General features: G+C 36.3%; 1 protein-coding gene across 2 annotated transcripts in view; it reads left to right on the forward strand.

Moving 5' to 3' along the window:
* KHDRBS3 (KH RNA binding domain containing, signal transduction associated 3) overlaps positions 1-20,076 on the forward strand; it is a 90,800-nt gene that overhangs the window by 61,693 nt on the left and 9,031 nt on the right. For both annotated transcript variants that reach the window (XM_059488600.1, XM_059488610.1), the window contains exon 7: positions 6,022-6,104. In XM_059488600.1, the coding sequence (XP_059344583.1) occupies positions 6,022-6,104 (83 nt within the window). The remainder of the gene's footprint in view (positions 1-6,021; positions 6,105-20,076) is intronic.

Consider the following 20,076-nt stretch of genomic DNA (forward strand, 5'->3'; position numbering starts at 1 on the left):
TAATGGAGTTCAAGTGTAATTTCAGTGTCACTTTGCAAGATTTACACCATGTTTTAATTTACCTTGTTCTTGTGAATGTTGATAACTTCCTGATGATGTGCAGCATTTTAAATCAGTGAGTTTATCTGCTTAGTTGTTTGAATGTGAAGCTCTTTGTTTGGGTTCCTGGAAAGGGCTTGAATTAGATTCAATCTCTAAGAAGCAGAGAAATTATCTTTTGTCCATGCTGTCCCTCTTCCCCTTTGTGGATAATGTTGTGGTTTCCATTTAGGTATTGTGCCATTTTCTAAGCAGTTTGTTTGCTGAGTTCTGGCTTTTTAAAAGTGCTAACACTGTTCTTAAATTCAGGGAGAATTTGTGTGAGACTTTTGAAAAGCAAGTTCATAACATGAAAACATTATTTCTTGGCTTTTTCTTTCCAATAAAATGTTCTTTTTCATAGTAAATAGGACAAGCAAGAAGCAATAAAGGGGGAAGGGAGGGGAAGGTTTTGTATTTTAAGCCCTTCAAATAACTGCTTTGTTTAATTTCAAGTCTTGTATCTTCTTTGGGGTTTTCAGGATGAGATGGAGAGAGAATGCAAAATGTTTCCATTTTCCCAGGAACTGGGGTGACATTGGCTATGGGAAATGTGGGATGCTTTGCAGAAAAAGCTGAAAAGCTTTTCCCCTTGCCTAACTCAATGTTCACCTATAAAGTTCCCATAAAATTCCTTTCTAAGTATTTTAGTTTAAGCTGCTTATCTGAAACTTGGTATTATTGAATGAATCCTCCTGATTCTGGCACTGCTCCCTGCTGTTGTGTATAGAGAACCAGACTTGTTTTGGTCTGATAGTTATTTGGTTTAAATGTTGCTGTCTATATTCATTAGCAACTCCTTAGGGTTTTTTTGAGGTGCATGAAAAACAATCCACTCCTGCATCTCTCATTCCATGAAAACCTTATTTGTTCTGGTTGGGTATGCTCCTTCTGGATGAAAACAGATGAAAATCTCCAAAACAAGAGCTTACAGCCTGTGCATGTTTGCTGTTAATGTCCTTGATGTTGGTGCTCAGACTTAAGATGGTTGTAGCAACCCATATTTGTTCTGATTGCCTCATATTCCCTGTTGATTAAATGAGGGGAGGATGTTATTCCCATGTAACAAAATGCCTGTTCCTTCCCTTTACAGTTCTAATTTGCCAAAAGGAGTTCATTGCACTGATGTTGTTTTGTGCTGTCTCCTTCAAGTTAATCTCTGCATAAACTTTTTTTTTTTCTTTTAATTTGATAGTTTTTATCTAAAATAAATATGTGAATGTGCTCCTCTAGTGTTATGGGATGGTATACTAGTGTAAGTATTAATTTCAGAGAATGATGAAGAAAAAGAAATAGTGTAAAAAGAAAATATTTTAGCTGTAGTGGTAGTGTCCTTATTTTTTTCCCTTGGATGGATTTCCTTAGATGGGAACAGCTGGAAAATTGATTTCTTATTGATTTCATGATCTTTTTTCCCAGCTCTGCAAATGGCCTTTGTTAAAAGCCACTTTTACCCTCTTCTTTCTTTCTGTTTCTCGGTCTTGTTCTTTGAAACATTGTTCATTTTCCTTAAAGAGGTTCCAAACAGTAGTCTGTCATTGTCACTGCCAACAGATTCCAATTTAAAACCAGCATTTCCTATTCTCCACTTGCAAGAGTTTGTTCAGAGTACTATTTTAATTAAACAGCACTGATGAACAAGGCTTAGCATGATTTATAATGTTTTGTGGAGGGCAGGGGTTGTGGCAAAGATTGCTTTTATCATTTTTTGACCCATGATAGTAACTTAATATATTCAAATGGTGCATATTTACACATTGCCTTTGATTCTATTAATGAATAATGTCTGTTCTTTACACGGAGCAATTACAGCTACCAGTGCTGCTCTTTGGATTTATTGCACCTGTGGGCACCATCACTGAGACCACTGCAGGCAGAAGCTCTCTTTAAGTGGAAACACTTATAGGTTGGCTTAATAAAGGACTTTATTATTAAGCTCTGAGATTTTAAAGAGTAACTCCATATTCTTTTCAGATTATCTTTGTTGTAACTCCAGCTTTTTTGTTACTCTGGGGGAAGATTCTTAAGCCTGAAGTCGAGGCAGTTGCTCTTGATACCTTCCTGGTGGATACTTCAAATGTTGGGTGATAAATACCTGTAGTTTAAAAGGACTTCAGTATTTTCAGCTCTTTTTTCCCCACATTTCTGTTGTAAGCACAGTGTTCAGCACACTTGCTGCCTTTTGATCAGACTAATCAGATAAGAGTTTTCTGGGTTATCCTGAAAAGCAGAATAATGAATAACAATGGAAAGGCTTCTGTTCATGGCATGAAGACATGATCTGGTGTGGGCTTTTGGGTTTTGAAGTGGGAGATGGAATATGGGTTCACCAGTAAACTTTCTGATATCTGAGTACATTTAGGAAAAGCTATTCATAGACAGATGTAGTGTGAATAGAGAGGGAAGTCCATTGTGTTACATTTCATAGATTGAAGGAATACAGACACTGGTATCCATGTCAAGAATAATGGCTTTAAATATGAAAGTGAATGCTTTTATAAGTACCTGAAAGATGCCAAAAAATCAGCAGGAAAAATGTAATGAGAAGGTTCTTATGAAAGTGTAATTCTTTTGTTATTACATAGAAAGAAATCTGTATAGCAATGCTTGGGCTTAGTAGAATGTACTTAATACAAAGGTGCACTTCAGTACAAGCTTTCTGTGTGTAAGTTCAGTTCTGTCCATTTTTATTATATATGTGTAAAAATTATGATTTTCATTTAAGTTAGCATGGTATTTTATAGCACTGAAAAATGCCAGGTGGCCAGGGATATTTCACCTAAATACTAAATAAAGTTAAAGAAAACATTCACTGAAGCCACTAGAGGTCTGATTCAGAAAGAAAATAACCAAGTAGCATGAATTTAATTTAAAATTCAAAAAATTCTGTGGCTGTTGACCTTGTTTGTAACCTCCTGAAAGAGAAAGTTTTCCAATACTGCATGACTAAGAGCAAATACTGTCAGACCTAGTTCAGGGAAAGCTTGAAACATATTTCAGCTGCTCCTGCCTAATTGCTACTTCAAAGGAATTGTGCAGAGCAAACACATATTTTGGAATTTGAATATCTTATTTCTTAACAGAACAAGCTATTGAGAGCAAACCCATTTTATTTTTGGATCATGTTGCACATATTTATCTTGTTTTTAGTGTAAACTTTGAGGTTTATAACTGTAAATATTAGGGAAAAATTCTTTCCTGTGAGGGTGGTGAGACTCTGGCACAGACTGCCCAGAGAAGCTGTGGCTGCCTCATCCCTGTAAGTGTTCAAGGCCAGTTGGATGGGACTCTCAGCAACCTGGTCTAGTCTGGACACATGGAAGGTGTCCCCGTCCATGACAGGGGATGGGACAAAATGATCATTAACGTCCCTTCCAGTCCAAACCATTCTGTGATTCTATGAAATACATCAGTAAAAGATAATGGATCTATTCAAGTAGATTACTATAATCTCAAAAACCCAGCTTGACAATTTTAATTCTGACAGGAGTCCCGCATATAAACCACAAACCAGATGTCTTTCCATACAAGGCTTCTAAGAACCACCATGAACAATATCATAATGCAGGGCTTAATTTCAGCAGTTTTCAGGTTATTAACACATGGAGTGGTGAATAGTGATGAATGCTGGGCAAAAATTCTCAAGTGCTAATTAAAGAAGTAGTTCAGTCTGATACAGAATGGACCTCACCCAAATTTTCCTTTTGTTCTGCTGAACATCTTATGAAGGATTTTCTCTTTTTGAATTTATTTTGTTCCTCTGTTTTCAAGAAGTAATAGAAACACCATAACTTCAAAGCAGTCTCTTACCATCTTTCTTTTATGGTCCATTTTTTCAGTGAAATAGTTAACATAAATCTGAATGAGAGGACTGATTGCTCAAGAGGTCTCTAATGATTCCTTAGGGGCAAAGCTTTCCTTACACATTAAAAGGTTAATTTCAGTCCTCCACTTTTATTTGTTGACATTGCTGGATGTGCCCAGTTTGAACTTTGGAAGGGATGTGGAAGGGATTTGGAAGTTTTAAGGATGGCTAGTTCACATTTGGGAGAGTCTATGAGAAGAGACCAAATGTCATGTAAATGTTCTGGAACAGAGCAAAGAAATTGGCTCAGGCAGCTTCTGCTGTTGGTCAGGGGCTGTATTGTTAACAGATGTCTGTGTACTGCATCAATAAGTAATAAAATGCCTGTTTGGAATAACTGCCAGCAGGCAGTTGGGTTGGGGTTTAGTCTGTGGCTTATCAAGAAAAGCCTTATCTGATGGGCAAGAAAATCCTAAGAGTCTGTTTTAATTTTTAGTTTCAGGGCAGCGAATTACTGAAAGACAAAATGCATTTCCTTTTTTGAGTGACTATTTATTCATGGATCCCCATGCAACTGACAGTTGAAAGAATCCTAGTTTCTTCTCCCAAACCACTAAATAAACTCACTCAACTGTGCTGGCAAATGTTCACAGACACCCTTCTCCTAATCACTGCTGGGAAACAATCATGTGCACTGATCTAGCAGTGCTGAAGCCCTATTGATAGGCAGGTTGCCTGTTTTCCAAAGAAGTAATTTCAAATGACTGGAAAACTTGCTAAAAACTCATAGGAAATTAGGTTTTCTGTCAGTTGTTTTGAGGATGTCACTGCCTCCTGCTATAGCAAGCTGTCAGATTCCCATCATTGGAAATGTTTTCTACCAGAGTTAGACAATCCATCATTTGTCGTTCCTACCTAAATTGATTGATACTGATTGTTGGTTTTGTTCTCTGTCACTGCTGAAAGATCCTTAAACATTCCATTTGTTAAAATGTTGGTTCTTTCATGAGGCTTTATCCTTTAATTGCCAGGGCTGGATACAACACTTACCAGAAAATACCATTAATATATATATGTATGTAGATATATATATGTATATGTATGTATATATATATATATACACACATATACATATACAAAAAATATGTGTGTATATATATATGTATATATGTGTCTGTATATATGTATATGAAGAATGATCCCCCAGTCTTCAAAGTGTCTTCTCATTAGTTCATTCTTATCTGGCAACATACTCCTAAATATCCACTGAGGTTTTTGGCATATTTAGACAGGATTTAGATATTAGGATATCCTATGAATTATTACAGTAGATGTGCCATTTCTGCTTTTCCTGTGTTTAACTCACTTAGGTGTATTAATTGGACAAAACAGTAAATTGATGACGGTTCTTCAGATTTGTATAGCTTATTCTTTGTGAAAACACATAATCACTGTCACTTGTTTTTATCTTAAATTTCTGTATGGCTGAGGTTAGTAATTTCTTCAAATTGGTGTTCAAATACAGCACTGTGTTGAGAAGAGTGTTACTTTGTGTACTTAAATAGTGTGACTAATGTGGAGAGAAGTAAGAAATCCTTACTTATAGTTTCTTGTTCAGTGCTAAACTCCCACAAGCTGAAGTGTGGAGGGCATTCAGAGTAGTAAAATTATCATTCTTGCTAGTCTTATCTCTAGGGAAGTCCTTTCCTATCCAAAATTACATGGAATTGAATTTATTGTCCAGAAATAAGTCAGCTACCTAAGTCAATTGTAAAATATTTGTTCAGATGTTTTGACTCCTGAGATGCTTCCCGGAGCTTTCTTGAAGTTCAGTAGCTCACTCAAACTCAAGAACATGGAGACATGAAATGCTTGTACTGTCATCTACACAAGCTAGTGTTAACTAAAAAACAAATCTTCCCAAAGCACGTTGCCAATAGCTTAAAATACCTTTAAAGAAATTATGATCTAAGATGTATAGGTAGGAGGGATCTCAGTATTCAGATTTTCCATTTCATGTTGTTCAAATGTTATACATATATTTCAGGAGAGTGTTGTCTTTGACATATAGAACTGGGTTACTGCTGTGTTTCTGGAGAGTGCTTGAAGTTAATATTGCATCTTTTGTGTCATTTCAGGAGTATGATGATGGCTATGGAGCTGCTTATGATGAACAAAGCTATGATTCCTATGATAACAGCTATAGCACTCAAGCACAAAGGTAAGCCTCCAAATCAACTGTAACTGCATTTGAAAAATTGTGTGGTTGGCCAGTTAATTTTACTTAGAGTTTTCCAATTTCATCATAAACAGCAAAAATTTTATTAAAAGATTTTAGAAACAACCCCCAGGTTACTTGTCTTTAATATTACATAAGTACAAAAGTTAAATTTGTGAGAGGCTGAAAAGAAACAGAATTGAGAACTTGTACCAGTTTTAGTGATGCCAAATCCTAAATCAAAGTTTCAAAAGTTCCAAACATTCAGGGAAATTTAGTTCAGATTTGTTGTGGGAGGGAGGAGTAGATAAGGAAGGGGAGAGGAGAAAAAAAAAACAACTTTATAGGAGGTATTAACTTTTCTGAAACACAATTGATTAAATTTTCTTACTACTTTTGCAAAGATATATTCAAGTATTTTACCTGTATTTGACTGTAAAAAAATACACCTGTCAGTTTGCTTTACTGCTCTGGAAATCCTTGTGACAAATTTGAATCTCTTGCCATTTGTTTTCCTTCTCCCACTTCATTGTCAGTAGTATTTTAAACCATTTTGATTTTTTTTTTTAATTTTGCTTTCTTAAAGGAGTCATTATTTTGCAACTCCATGAATAACAATATGACCCAACGATGGGAGAACATGCTGTGAAGTAAAACTACTTCTTTTATGTGGTTTGAACTTCATGGCAAAAATCTCATTACAAATATAGCAGCTTGGATGATCATCTCCACTTCTGGAAACAGAACTTCTGTCCACATTTTACTGAGCTGTAATTTATTTTCATTCCTTTTCTCTCAGGCCAAGCATTCATAATTTGCTCAGCAGTAGATGTTTTAATGTTTTTGACAATGTCCTGAAATTCTATGGCAAAGTTATGACTTGCCTCTGAGGCAGGGTTACTGAGGTTCCTGTTGATGAATCCCTTATAGTGAATTAAACTGAAAAATGTATTTGATGCAGAGTTCTTTTACTTTCTGCTAAATATGTAAAATTTATAATGCAGCTTTATCTGAAATAGTACAGAATTGTTCATAGCAAAGTTGAGAACAAAGCTGTTTACACATGGCATCTGCTCTGCTGTAGAGTTGTCACACCCAATTTCAGTTTTGTTGTGTAAAAGAATATTTTTCTGTGCTCAACAGCTTAGTCAATGTGAAAAAGCATAGTGGAAAGTTCAAGTGCCATTATTGTTGAAAACTACAATAATGAAATTACCTTTGTGTCTGATACTTGGCTCCTACAGACTCTAAGCTTGATAAAAATATGACTTAAGAAACCTGCAGTGTAGAAACTTCAAAATATGAGACTCTGTAGAGTGTTACATTTTGAGAACAGTTGCTGGTAATGGATTTTTTTTCCCCAAAAGACAATTGCCAAAGTAGTCCTCAATTTTCATGTTGGCAATTCTGTTCTGCCTTCTTGCTTGTGCTGTAGGTAAATGGGTTTATTGCACACAAACATTTGGACTTCATTACAAAGTCATTTGCCTGATTCAAAATTACTTGGGTTTGATTTTTTTTCCCCCCACATTAAGAAGGTTTTCACTGAGATTTTCTTTCTTTGAACTAAAATTAGGAAAAAAGCAAATCTCCCCAGGAATGAAATTGCTTTTGTAAACGATTAATAGATAAGAGTATGTATAATATTCTTAGATACATTTGCACATGCTTGGCTGTCTAGGAGACATTTCATAAAATGGTTGCTTTACTTGGTATTTTGCCTGTAGTTTCACAAAATATATATTGTTAGATTATAACAAATTTGTTACCTTCTTTATGATATTTGACATTTATCCCCTAATTTTATTTAGTGCTCTGTGGAAAAAGAAAACGAGAAATTTTTCACTTGCACTTTCCTCACAGGATATCAACACTCATTTTCTGGCATATTTTCTGGCTTGGCAGAAAGATTTTTAGGATAGTATTGGCAGGCAAAAAATAATAACTATAAACAGTCATCTGAGCTACGTAGACCAACATTCCTATCCTTAATCTGAATATCAAGTTGTAGCCCATATTGCAAAATACCATTTTGTAATCAAAATGATATACTTATCATATTTAAGAGCATTGCAATGCCTTTACCATGAAGGAAATTAGGCAAAGTGCATTGTTTTCATAATTTAGCCTTTTTTATTCTTGATTTTTTGCCCTCATAAAAAATGGAAAGAAACTGCATTTGCACATGGAGAGCAGTGATGTGTTTAAAATGCATAATTTGGTGACCAGCATGGGGAAATAACTTACCCTTTCCTTTTCTAAGTTGAAAATAGTTTGAATAGTATTTCTAGTATTTCTTCTGATACTGACTCCTTTAGAAATACTATGATATTAGTGACACTGTGTATTAAAGAGGAAATCTGAGAAATAGATAGTAAACTGAAAATTAGTTCTCTCATTAAATTACTTGCCGTGGTTTTCAGTACATGACTAAGTTTGAGTGCAGGAACAGGGCTTAATGCTCACAAGTGTACAGTGATGATATTTGATATGGCAGTAACAGCTAAAATTTTCATTTTTGTTTTAAATATTTGGCTTATTTAGTGATTCTTCTGTTAAAGATAGAAACTTGCAATAGAATCTGAAATAACTTTAGGAATTTTGGAGATCTCTAAGAGGTTGCTCAACAGCAAATCTTTTGCTCTAGGTGCACAGGAGTGCATTCTCCCAATTCAGTCTTCAGCACCACACGGTGTGACTCTCCTTTATTGCTCTTTACATCTGGACATTTCAAGTGTATTTCCCATAATGGCCAAATCTGAGCTGGATTAGGTTGAGTGACATGTTTAGATATGAAGAATAGGAAACTGTGTATTTCTTTGTGCATTAAGGTAGTTGAGACTTTGTTCTGTAAATAAAGTATTCCATTCTATGTACTACTTTCTAGCTGACACGAAATCATCAGTGGTTTGAAGTTTAATAGTATTTTATTTGACATTGTGGGAATCCTTCCTTGTACCTGGCAAGCTGAAGTTTGAGTTAAAACCTGCCACAGCACTAACAAGAGAGAGAAACATCAAGATTTTGAGTTATGTATCTTAATGCCGTGTAATCATATAAAAAAATGTTGTTTTCCTTTAGAACATTTTATTATCCACTGTTGCTTGTTCATGGAACAAAGCCCCAAATAGTGCTTCAGGATGTCCTTTAACAGAATTATTTTTTATGGTGGAAAAGACTTAAAACATCCCTTGAAGCTGTACTGTGTTTTACTAGATATCTAATTGATTTTTAGAAGATTAAATTACATATATAGTTTTTTGCAGAGGGATTGTTAGATAAGTTTATCACTATAAACTGGGATGTTTAATAAACTGGATTGTTTAATCTTGTTATAAAAACCTGAAATTATCTAATTTTTTTTTTTAAAAATTGCACTTTCTGAAAATCAGAGTAGCAAATTCTTCATAGAATCATAGAATAGTTTGAGTTGGAAAGGACCTCAAAGATCTTTTAGTTCCAATCCTCTGCCATGGGCAGGAATAACTTCCAGTAGACCAGGGTGCTCCAAGTTCCATCCAACCTGGTCTTGAACACTTCTAGGGGTGGAGCATTCCCAAATTCTCCAGACAGCTCTGCCAGTGCCTCATCATCCTCACAGCAAAGAATTTCATTCTAGTATCTAATCTAGATCTCTTCTCTTTTAGTTTAAAGCCATATCCTCTTCTCCTATCACTTCATGCCCCAATATGCAGTGAGTCTTTAGGGTTACATGATGTGCAGTCAAGGACATGTTATGTAATCAGGAATTCCTTCATAAAATTTCTCCTACCTACATATTTATAAATTTCATGTGTGCAGTTGTGTGCCAAGAGCTTTGTCAGCATGTTATGGTAAAATATGAAATAGAGTTGTGAAAGCCAAACTCATGACTCCTGGTGCTGATATTTGCCTATGTCAGACTCATGTGGTCTTGTCACCAGCATGTATGCATGTTTACACAACTTAGCTCACTCTTAAAGGACTTCCCAAGCCTGTCTAGAACTGTAATGATTTATTTGGATTTATTTCAGAAAGTTCAGGGTGCTTTAATGACCTGATGTTATTGCTATACCAATTTTATTATGAAAATTCAGCTAATAGTATTGTGGAGGGATCAAGAGGATTTAGTTGAATCTTCATTTAAAACTGTAGTTTAGACATTTTCAGCATGAAAAAAATCTAGTTATTTTAAATCTCTGAAATAGGCTTCAAATTGAGCCAAAGTGCTTTTGGTCCCTTGGTGACTCCGTACACGATCTGCACAAGTATTTGCCAGGACAATAAGGAAATGCGAGGCAAAGGGAAATGGATGCTAATAAATCAATTGTCTCTGTCAGCTCCCTGTTTAATGTTCTCTAGAATACATAAGATTTATCACTGAGGAATTGTAGAATAATGGTGGTGTATGGAAACAAAGTCCACCAGGGAGATGTACTACATCATTTGGATTTAGCGCTGCCATCTGCTTAATGGCATTGAGATGACTACAGAGGTACTTATGATCAACCATTCATAGCAGTGACAGATGCTGCAGAGAGTTAACATGCCAGGCAATGAGGTTTGGTGCTGAAATCCAGATTATGTGGCAAGGTTCCTGAGAAAGGGGGGGCTGGGTTTCTTACCTCTCCAGTAACATTAGAGAGTTTACTGTGTGATTTTAGGTTTACTATTGAGAGATGATGGCTAGTACAGTTACTGTAGTGCAAAAAAGAATGTGGACAAGCCCCATCTGTCTGCTTCATGCACTCAGAAGCTTCAAAGAACTTCTTTAGTCTTGTCTGCTAGCATTTAAAATGGGATAGTTTTCCTAGGAAAAAAAGAAAAGGTTTTTCTAGATTTATTTTGAGCCTACAACAGAGATCAGAGGCCTAAACTATAAGAGGAACACTCTGTGTACCTGTGTGCCAGTGTCTGGTGAGGAACAAGAATGAGTCATTTATGTAGCAATGGCATTTTGTGTTTAATTATAATTCTTAATTTAAAAGTATTTTAGATCTTCATTCGAGGTGATCTCACCTTCACTCTGTTGCAGAATTTAATCTAAACACACACATAAAAATGGGAAAATTCAGACTTGGAGAAATTGCTGGATTTGTTTGCAGTTTTCTGCATTGTTCTGTGGTTCCCACATTTACCTAATACTGCTATAGATTTCTCTTGGCAGCAACCATTTTGCCATTGACTTAAGCAGTGTTTCTCAACTGCTCTTTGTGCATATCTAGCAATAATTACTATCACTTCCACTCACACCAAAATGTGATAAATTCAACCCCCTGCAAGTTGCCTGTGAGCCTGGAGCCAGACAGTTAACCTAATTTGAGCTGAGGGAACTGGCAAACTCTTTTCAGTATACCTAAGTTTATTCAGTGCCACTAAATCATTCTGTGGTTATTGCTGATGTGTTGGGAAGTAAGAATTACACACTGCAGCTTTGTTAGATCATTTGCTTAAATGCCTTTATGGTAAGCCCTAGGCATGATAAAGTGTGTCATAAGGTGTTATGAATTGTATAAATGTTCAGGTTAGAAAAGACCTCCAAGATCAAATAAAATTGTCAACCCAGCACCACCATGTTCACCACCAAACCATGTCCCAGGTGCCACACTCACACTTTTAAGATTTTCACTGTTTCTTGGGCAGCGTGTTTCAGTGCCTGACCACCCTTTCGGTGAAGGAATTCTTCCCAATAATCCAGTGTTTCTCACATGGCAGAAGACCTTTCCACAGCCTCCTTTCAGGGAGTTGTAGGGAGTGATAAGATTCCCCCTGAGCCTTCTTTATCATCCATTACCTTATTTACAATTCATTTCAAAAGTGACTGATTCAAGACAGAAAATTTCTCTGTAATAGGGAAGACTTTGCACAAAACCCGTGTGGTGTGAGAGGTTTGAGGAATTTTGTGTTTGGTAGCTTATGGTAGTTACCTAACAATGGAGAAACTGGACGTTGGTTTGGGTGAAAAGGACTTAGAAAAACACCTTCAAATCCAGCAGTGGCCATTGTTCAACTGATGCTTGAAGAATACAACTAAATTGGTTTGCTAAAATCCTTCAAATCTCTAAGTACTGCTTTTTATATTATTCCAGAGGCACTTTGGTTACAAGAGAAGCTGATTCCTGGTATGTAGCTCTTGGAAATACCCTCCTCATTTCCCACTAGAAGCTCAAATTTTCAGGTGTTTTTTGAAACTACGCTTAGTGGTCATACAAAAGATGATGGCATTCCTGTTTAATAGGAGGATTTTCATGAAGAGCTGAGCATATGGATTTGAAATTGGCTTATGGAGATGTTGCTATTGGTATTTGAAAGTTAATTGCTAACAGTTTGTTTGTGATGCTCAGTGTTTTAAATTTACGTTGTTGAGTTTGTCAGCAATCATGCATTTCCAGGATGTATAAATATGCATTATATGCAAATGAGTGTCTATTACTGTAGTTTTCCAAGATGTAATTCTCTCCATTTTAATGCTTGTAGCTGTTTGTATTTCATGCTTTGACTTATAAATCAAATCATTCTGCAGGAGTTTGATTTCTGGGGATTGTGCAAAGGGTTGGCATTCTGTGTTGCTGTTGTTTATGAACACCTGGTATGTACCAGAGTGTACTGGAGGTTATAATTCTGTAAAATAAAGCCTTAAAGCATTAGCATAAATAAGCTAATGTAGCTTTTGAATGAAAATCCTGGCATGTAGTTTCCTGCTTAATTTTTGCTCTTACATTATTGAAAGAGATTATTTACTGCAGTATTTCAGATCTAATTTTTCAGGTTTAGATAGATGTTTTCCTTTTCCTTCACATGTTAAGGTGTGACAAGGTAAACTATTCAGAAGTGCCTTAGTAAAATAGATAGTTTTAATTGTGAATCTAGTGTATTTTAATCTTTCTTAAATTGATTTACATAAATCTGGTCTGAAATGCCAGTAAAAAGGAATATGACTGATTCAGTTGTAGTGATGGGAAAAACACAAGCATATCTCATGGTGCACTCATAAAACTGGAAAAGATTTTTTGAATCCTCATGGTGATATTAGTAGATGGCTTCACTGTTTAATGAATGTTAGGATTACTCTTCATCTTTACTAATTATAAAAAAATAAAATTCATTTGGTTTTTTCCTAATTTTGCCATTAAATTTAAATGTGTCTGTGCCTCTTTGTTTAGGAAACAAGTAAAAATGCATTTGGAAATAAATTTAGAAAACTGCCAGAAAAACTACTATGCAGGTCTCAAAGTAGTAAAAAAACCCCAGTAACATCAAATTACAATTATTGAGGAATCAAGAAAAGTCATTATTTAATAAAACTGTATTAATTTTGCATTATTGGTTTAATTTTACTTTGGTGATTTTACAGCATCTTAAACTTGATGGTTGGATTCCACAATACAATTAAATAGGATTAGTAGTTGGTAGGATTTTGAATTTTTTTTCCTTGACTGATTACAGAAGTGAAAACATGAGGAAGGGAAAGGTCAAAGTGGATCTTCCAAATCAAAAATAGGAAAAAAAATCATTTACAGGAAATATTTTGTAACCTGAAGTGCTGTGTTGTACCCGTTAGTGTAACTAGTGGAACCAGTCACAGCTAAAAAAAATCTTAATTAAAGAAAGGCTTCAAATTAACTACAGTTTGTTTTAAAAATAAGGTTCTTTAAGCTTGGAGGATGGAGGTAACAAAGACAAAGGGAGAATACCCAGTTGCCAGGCATCAGCAGGATGCTGTAGAAATGTGCTGGATATATGGGCTTTGGAGACAGAACACGGATAATCAATCTTACAAATTAAAGTTATTCATTTAGGAAGGACTTCTCAAACATCTCACATTATAATTAACTTCCCAGCAGTTTGATTAAGAGATACAGACATGAGGAAAAGAGACTACATATTCTCTCCAGACTAGAAAAAGGACATCTTAAATTTATATTTGCAGACTAGAGAATGACATATAGATACATAGATATAGATATAGATATAGATATAGATATAGATATAGATATAGATATAGATATAGATATAGATATAGATATAGATATAGATATAGATATAGATATAGATATAGATATAGATATAGATATAGATATAGATATAGGAAAGACTTTCTTTTTTCCCTGGTGTGGAGTGGAGAAGGAGCTTCCCTGCCCTGGAAACTCACACTTGGAAGCCAGTGCCTATTAGCTGAATGAGAATTCAGGCTGCATCAGCTCAGAACATATTTTTGTCACAGACGTGTTTTTGTAGATGAAAATTTGACACTGTTTTGCTGGTTGACAGTCAACACATTTTGGCTGCTTACTAGCAGTAATTGAAAGTTGCAGTTTTCTCTCTGAGTACCCTGTTGTATTCAGTTTGCTTTTCAAGGGAAGAAAAATATTCCTTCTTTCTGTTGGTAAGGAAATACCTACTTAATTGGGCAACTAAAAATTGGAGATGGTTATAGGAAAACTTTATAATGGTCTTAATTGTTTGTCCTTGTATTTTATTTCAGTAGAAATACTGAGGGCTATGAATTGTGCTTTTAAGCATGATTTTGATATAGTTCAGGTATAGATGATGAAAAATAATGTATTACTAAACATCATAACCACATTTATCTTGGTGTAATTGTATCATGAGTGCTGTATGTAAAGCCCCTGAAACATGAGTATAGATAGAAGTAGTGAGGCCAGGAAATGAGTCCTTGCACTTAAATGGATTGAATTGTCCTTGGGAGGATGAGTCCTGCCTTGCTATACTTGGAGAGGCAAGGTTTGGACCCTGCTGGTGCAAAGGATAGTGGGGAAGTACTGGAAGGGTCATGAACATGGTAAAGCTTATGATTATGCAGCCCTGAAAACAATTAAACCTAAACTTTCTTTTACCAAATGTATTCCTTGATGGCACTTTCATTATTTTTGAATTATATAAAACCATGAAGGAATGATACCTTTTCTCTCAAATGTTCTTCAATTTCAACTTGTAAAGCCCCAAATTTTTAGAAAGGTGTTGAAAGTTGTACTGTTCTTCAGTAAATTAAAAGTATAAGAAGGTAAGATGTGTATCTTCTGGAGCAGTATTTGTGCTTGCTGATGGAATGGTGACAAACCACCTGTGCCCTTTTTGAGAGCAGTGTTGTCTTGTACTCCTGTCTGTGACGAGTGACATCATTTTGGATCTCTGACAACAACATATGCAGAACTTGGGGGATAACTAAGAATTACCTGGAATAATACCCCAGATCTTTCCAGTATTGCAGTGAATAGTCTAAGGAATTTTTGGCTGATATCTCTCAGTTCTTCACTGGGCTGCTTGCACTGCCCAGAGTAATGTGTCTTTTTGGAGAGAGAGGGAAGAAAACATCTTTTTCTGATGTTAATGTTGTGTCATGCCTTTTTCTCCATTTAGCAGCAGAAATATGATTGGTACACCCCCAGATAGTTAAAAACATCAAGCTCCCTGTGGTAGCAGTTCACACCCTGCTTTGCAAAGCAGACAGATGAGGTGCAGGGTGTCTGGGGCTTGGTTCTAATTCACCAGCCAAACCAAAATGCTGGATTTATGCAACCTGGGTTTTTAGTTTTTCTGCTGGTATTTTCCTATTTAATGTAGTGAATTTTTGACATTAATTTGTTTAACATTTCTCATGTTCAGGGATGTTTTGTTGCTTTGTTCTATTCATAGTTTCAAGGTAAAACTGTAGCTCCTGCTGCTGCTGTTCCTGAGAAACCTGATTTGTACCATGTGCTTCAGTCCCCTCTTTAATTGCCATTTTCCTTTCCTCTCTTGAGAGGTGGCATGAGAAGGCAGTGGGGAAAGACTAATTGAGTTGAGACAGAAATAAGTGGACATTTCACATGGTAAAACTGCTCTAGGCAACTGTGTAGAGTTCTGCTAGAAATACCTAATAAATCTGTGCCTGGTAGGTAGCGCCAGAATGCAGATGCCTCTGAGGACGTTTCACAATTCAGAAGTGACATTTCTCATTTCTGCCATAAAAAGTAATTCCTAAATAGTGATTGCAAAGGGGATCATTGAGAGAGCAATCTGGTCACCTTTTAGGATTACAGGTAACAGATCTGGTGTTCGTATCATCCATTTGAGAGTAGAATAGGCTATAATTCAAGGAAGATTGTGTCATTTTTCTGTATTTTATAAAGCATTCATGTAGGGGTCTCAGTTGGTTTCTGAGATCATTATCTGTTTGACAGATATAGACTGACCTGCAGGGATAAAAATATGTACTAAAGAAATCTCTACTAAGTAGCAGCAGAACTGAGGATTAACTAAAAATTTATTTACAAGATGCAAGAAAAGATGTGGGTCTCCTCTTGATACTCTGGATTTCTGCTGTCCTGCTGTAAGTTGGGTTCCAGAATAAGGTGTTCTAGTGATCCACAGAAGCACTGAGAACAGCTCCCCAATGTGCAAGACATTACAGAGTGGTGAGAAGCTTCACTGCAGTGATTGCTGTCATGAATGCTCTTCCTGTTTGCTGTTGACAGATGCTTTTTGCTATCAGAAGTAGCTGGGCATGAAGAACTGACAGGAATGATGGAAAGAGGCTTATCCTTATGGAACGGTTCTCTTCAGATGTGATCATTTCAGTCAGGGTCTATCATATAAGAACTCTTGCTAGAGAGATCCTCATTTGCTTTTTCTGTTTTGTTGTTCAGTGCAACTCTGGGTGGGACCACAAAGGATGGGTGCTTGCTGGAGCTTCCCTTGGCACAAAAGAAAACCTTGGTATTTGCAAGGGTTTTATTGTCACTTTCTGAAACTGCCCTGGTTTCTGCCTAAAGGGATCAAAATTACTTTTGATACTCATGTGAAAAACCCAACTTTTTGGTCAGTTTTCCCTAATAAGCATTACTGGAAGCTGAACTGTTGGCGAAGGCTGTTTTTCATCAGAAGCCAAAGAAATTTTTAGATCACTTGGTGCTCAAACCGGGCTTGTCAGTGCTTAAGTCTGGGATTTTCCAGTAAACTAGAAGCTTTCAGTCAGAGACCTTTTAATCTTCCCTTAGCAAGCAGAAACCTGCCATACTGCTTCTGTTTCAAACACAGAAATGTCACAATGTCCATTCTAAAGGATGCCTGTATCAAATGTAAAGAGCTGTGGCAATCTCATTGATTAAGTGCAATATTTTTTTACTACCTTTGTGCATTTTTGGAAGTACACTTGGACTGTGTGGTTGATCTGCCTGTTTTAGGCTTGTCCCAAAAATAGCCTGGTGACCTCTTCTGATATGGAATCACAGGATCATTAAGGTTGGAAAAGACCTCCCAGGACAAGTCCAATCTTTAACCAAGCACCATAATGTCAGCTAAACCACAGCACTCAGTGCCACATCCAGACATTTCTTGAACACTTCCAGGGATGGTGGCTCTACCACCTCCCTCAGCAGTTCATTCCAATCCCTGACCACCCTTTCAGTGAAGCAATTATAACTGATGTCCAATCTGAGTCTCCCTGGTACATCCTGAGGCCATTTCCTCTCATCCTGTCTCTAGTTGCCTGGGAGAAGAGACCGACCTCTCCAGGAAAAAATTTCTTTTCAGGAGCAATAAGGTGTCCCCTGAACCTCCTTTTCTCCAGGCTAATGGCTAAACTCACCCATCTCCCTCAGCTGCCCTCACAGGACTGAATTTCCAGACCCTTCCCAGCTCTGCTGTCCTTCTATGGACACACTGTGGTGTCTCAATGTCTCTCTTGTACTGTGGGACCCATGAGAGTGGGTTGAAACTACTGCAGATATTTGTCCTAGGAGAATATTCCAATGTCCCTAGGCAGAATAACCTAATAGTTAATAAAGTATAAAGGGTAAAGTTCCTTGAGACTTCACCATCATGTTGAGAGCAGTTATTCCTATTTGGTTTTTGTAAACATTTGGTCTATTATGGTTCATCAAGATATTTTCAGAAACAAATCAGCTTAGTAGAAAAGCCTGAGAAATTGTGGTCATTTTTCTTAGGGCCTTTGAAGGCTTATGTTGAATACATCTAAATTAAAGTATTTTAAGATACTTCTCACAGTGATTCTAGAGAAATGGCAGGAAGCTTCCCAGTCCTCTTTACTAAATAAAGCCATGGAGAAGCACTTCTGTTTCATCAGCACTGCTGTGCTAGGATCTGAGCTTGCTCCTTTCTGTCTGAAGCTTTTTCTCTTAACACAGAAAACAGGCTCTTCCCCTGGCCTTACTTACACTCTTTAAGCCTCATTTCACACTTCCTCTGAACATTGTCAGATTACTGCCCAGCCCTCAGCAATTAGAAACAACATACTTAAATTTATTGTTGTTTTCTAATCCTTCCGTAGCATTAAGTGGTTTCAAGTTTTTATGCTGACATGGAAAATCAAAACCATTTTTCTTTGCCATCTCTGTCTTCTCTCTTGTCAGCCCAAAGCCATTATGCTGGAATGGGAATACAAAAGAAGCTAAAAAGAGGGGATATAAGCAAAAGGTCTGTGTGTACAAAAGATCAGAATCACAGCTGATACTCCAGTGTTGTTTGCACTTGTACCATTTACTTGATGATTAGGAAGATGCTTGATGACTGAGCTGGATATAGCATGTAATCCAATTTTTTATCTAAAAAAGTAGATGCATAGGAAATGAGGAAAATAAAGAAAGTGGTTTCATGGAGACAATTCACATATGAAAACAAAAGAACTCCAAGCAGAGAGTCCATGTCTAGTTGTGTTGAGTTCAGAAGGGAATAATCCATGTAATGTTTTCTCCTTTTTTTTTGTGAAAAGAGGGAGTCACATGGGATAAAGAAGAAAATTAACTGAGTTTGTGGACATTTTTTTTTTTTCTTTTCTATGAGACAAAATGAAAGGAAGAGTAGCAACTTGACCTACCTGGTAGTGGAAGGTGTCCCTGCCAATGGAATTAGGTGATGTTTGTGGTCCCTTCCAACCCAAGCCTTTCTGGGATTCTGTGAAAAGGCCTTTCCTTGAAGAATAAGCCCATTAAGGGAAATAAAAAGCTTAATATTCTTCAGTCAGAGAATCTGCTAAGATGTCAGAGAATATATATAAAAGAGTCTAACTGTAAAGGATGATTTTAAAGCAAAAATGTATATCATATCTTCTGTCCACAGGAAGAATTATTTAATGTAGTACTGAAGTCTTTGCAGCAGAAATGACCTCAACAATCTCAGTTATCTCAGTTAATGAGTTAAAACGTACAATGTAGAAGTACAGTATTGCTTTAGGGTGCTTTGAATAAGCTTGCTTTTTGCAGGCAGTTCCTTTGAAACAAAATACAATTCTATAAGCTGTGAGTTCATACACAGTACTAGAATTTTCTGTAATTCTAAAAAAACTCAAAAAAATCATTATCATCAGTCTTGGTTGTGAACATCATGGAATATTTATTCAGACTTTTTAACAAGTTAGGTTTTTTTTTTCTTTTTTTTTCCTTTCTCCACCCAGACCTTACAACCATCTGTATGTACCCTTTTCTTTGGGTCTTGAGGTTTTCTTATCTGAAGTTTTGGGCTTGTTTAACACAGAGATGACTGGAGAATGTTGGCATTATTCATAGAACATTAATGCATTAGGAGCAGGGAGTGCTGAATTGCACTGGACAAGTTTCCTTCCCATTGTACCTTGTATTTTTCAAACAGATTATTAATTTTGAAGGGTTTGTCTGTTAATAAAGATGAGTTGTATATATACTTTCAGTATAAGTGAAAGGTTCCTTCCTTTCTGATGTTTATTTGTTTTGCAGTTTGTGTGCTGTAAAGTGAGTCATTTTTTTTGTTTAATAAATGTATTAGATCTATGAAATGAGACTCCACAAAGTCATTCTGACAAGATTGACAGATACAGGGATGGAGCTCAGCTGCTTTAGACTTCTAAACTCAATCACAGTCTTAAAATAAATAAGTTCTATGTGGAAGGATAGTGAATGTCAGTTTTCTGTTCATTGTCAGAGTAAAGACTTTTATTACTGGCTGCTGCAGGGAGAAAATACTTCTTATTCAAACTTTACCCTTATTCTGGGGTCCTCCT

The sequence above is a fragment of the Ammospiza nelsoni genome, chromosome 1, assembly GCF_027579445.1.
Source record: "Ammospiza nelsoni isolate bAmmNel1 chromosome 1, bAmmNel1.pri, whole genome shotgun sequence".
In the NCBI taxonomy this organism is placed as follows: Eukaryota; Metazoa; Chordata; class Aves; order Passeriformes; family Passerellidae; genus Ammospiza; species Ammospiza nelsoni.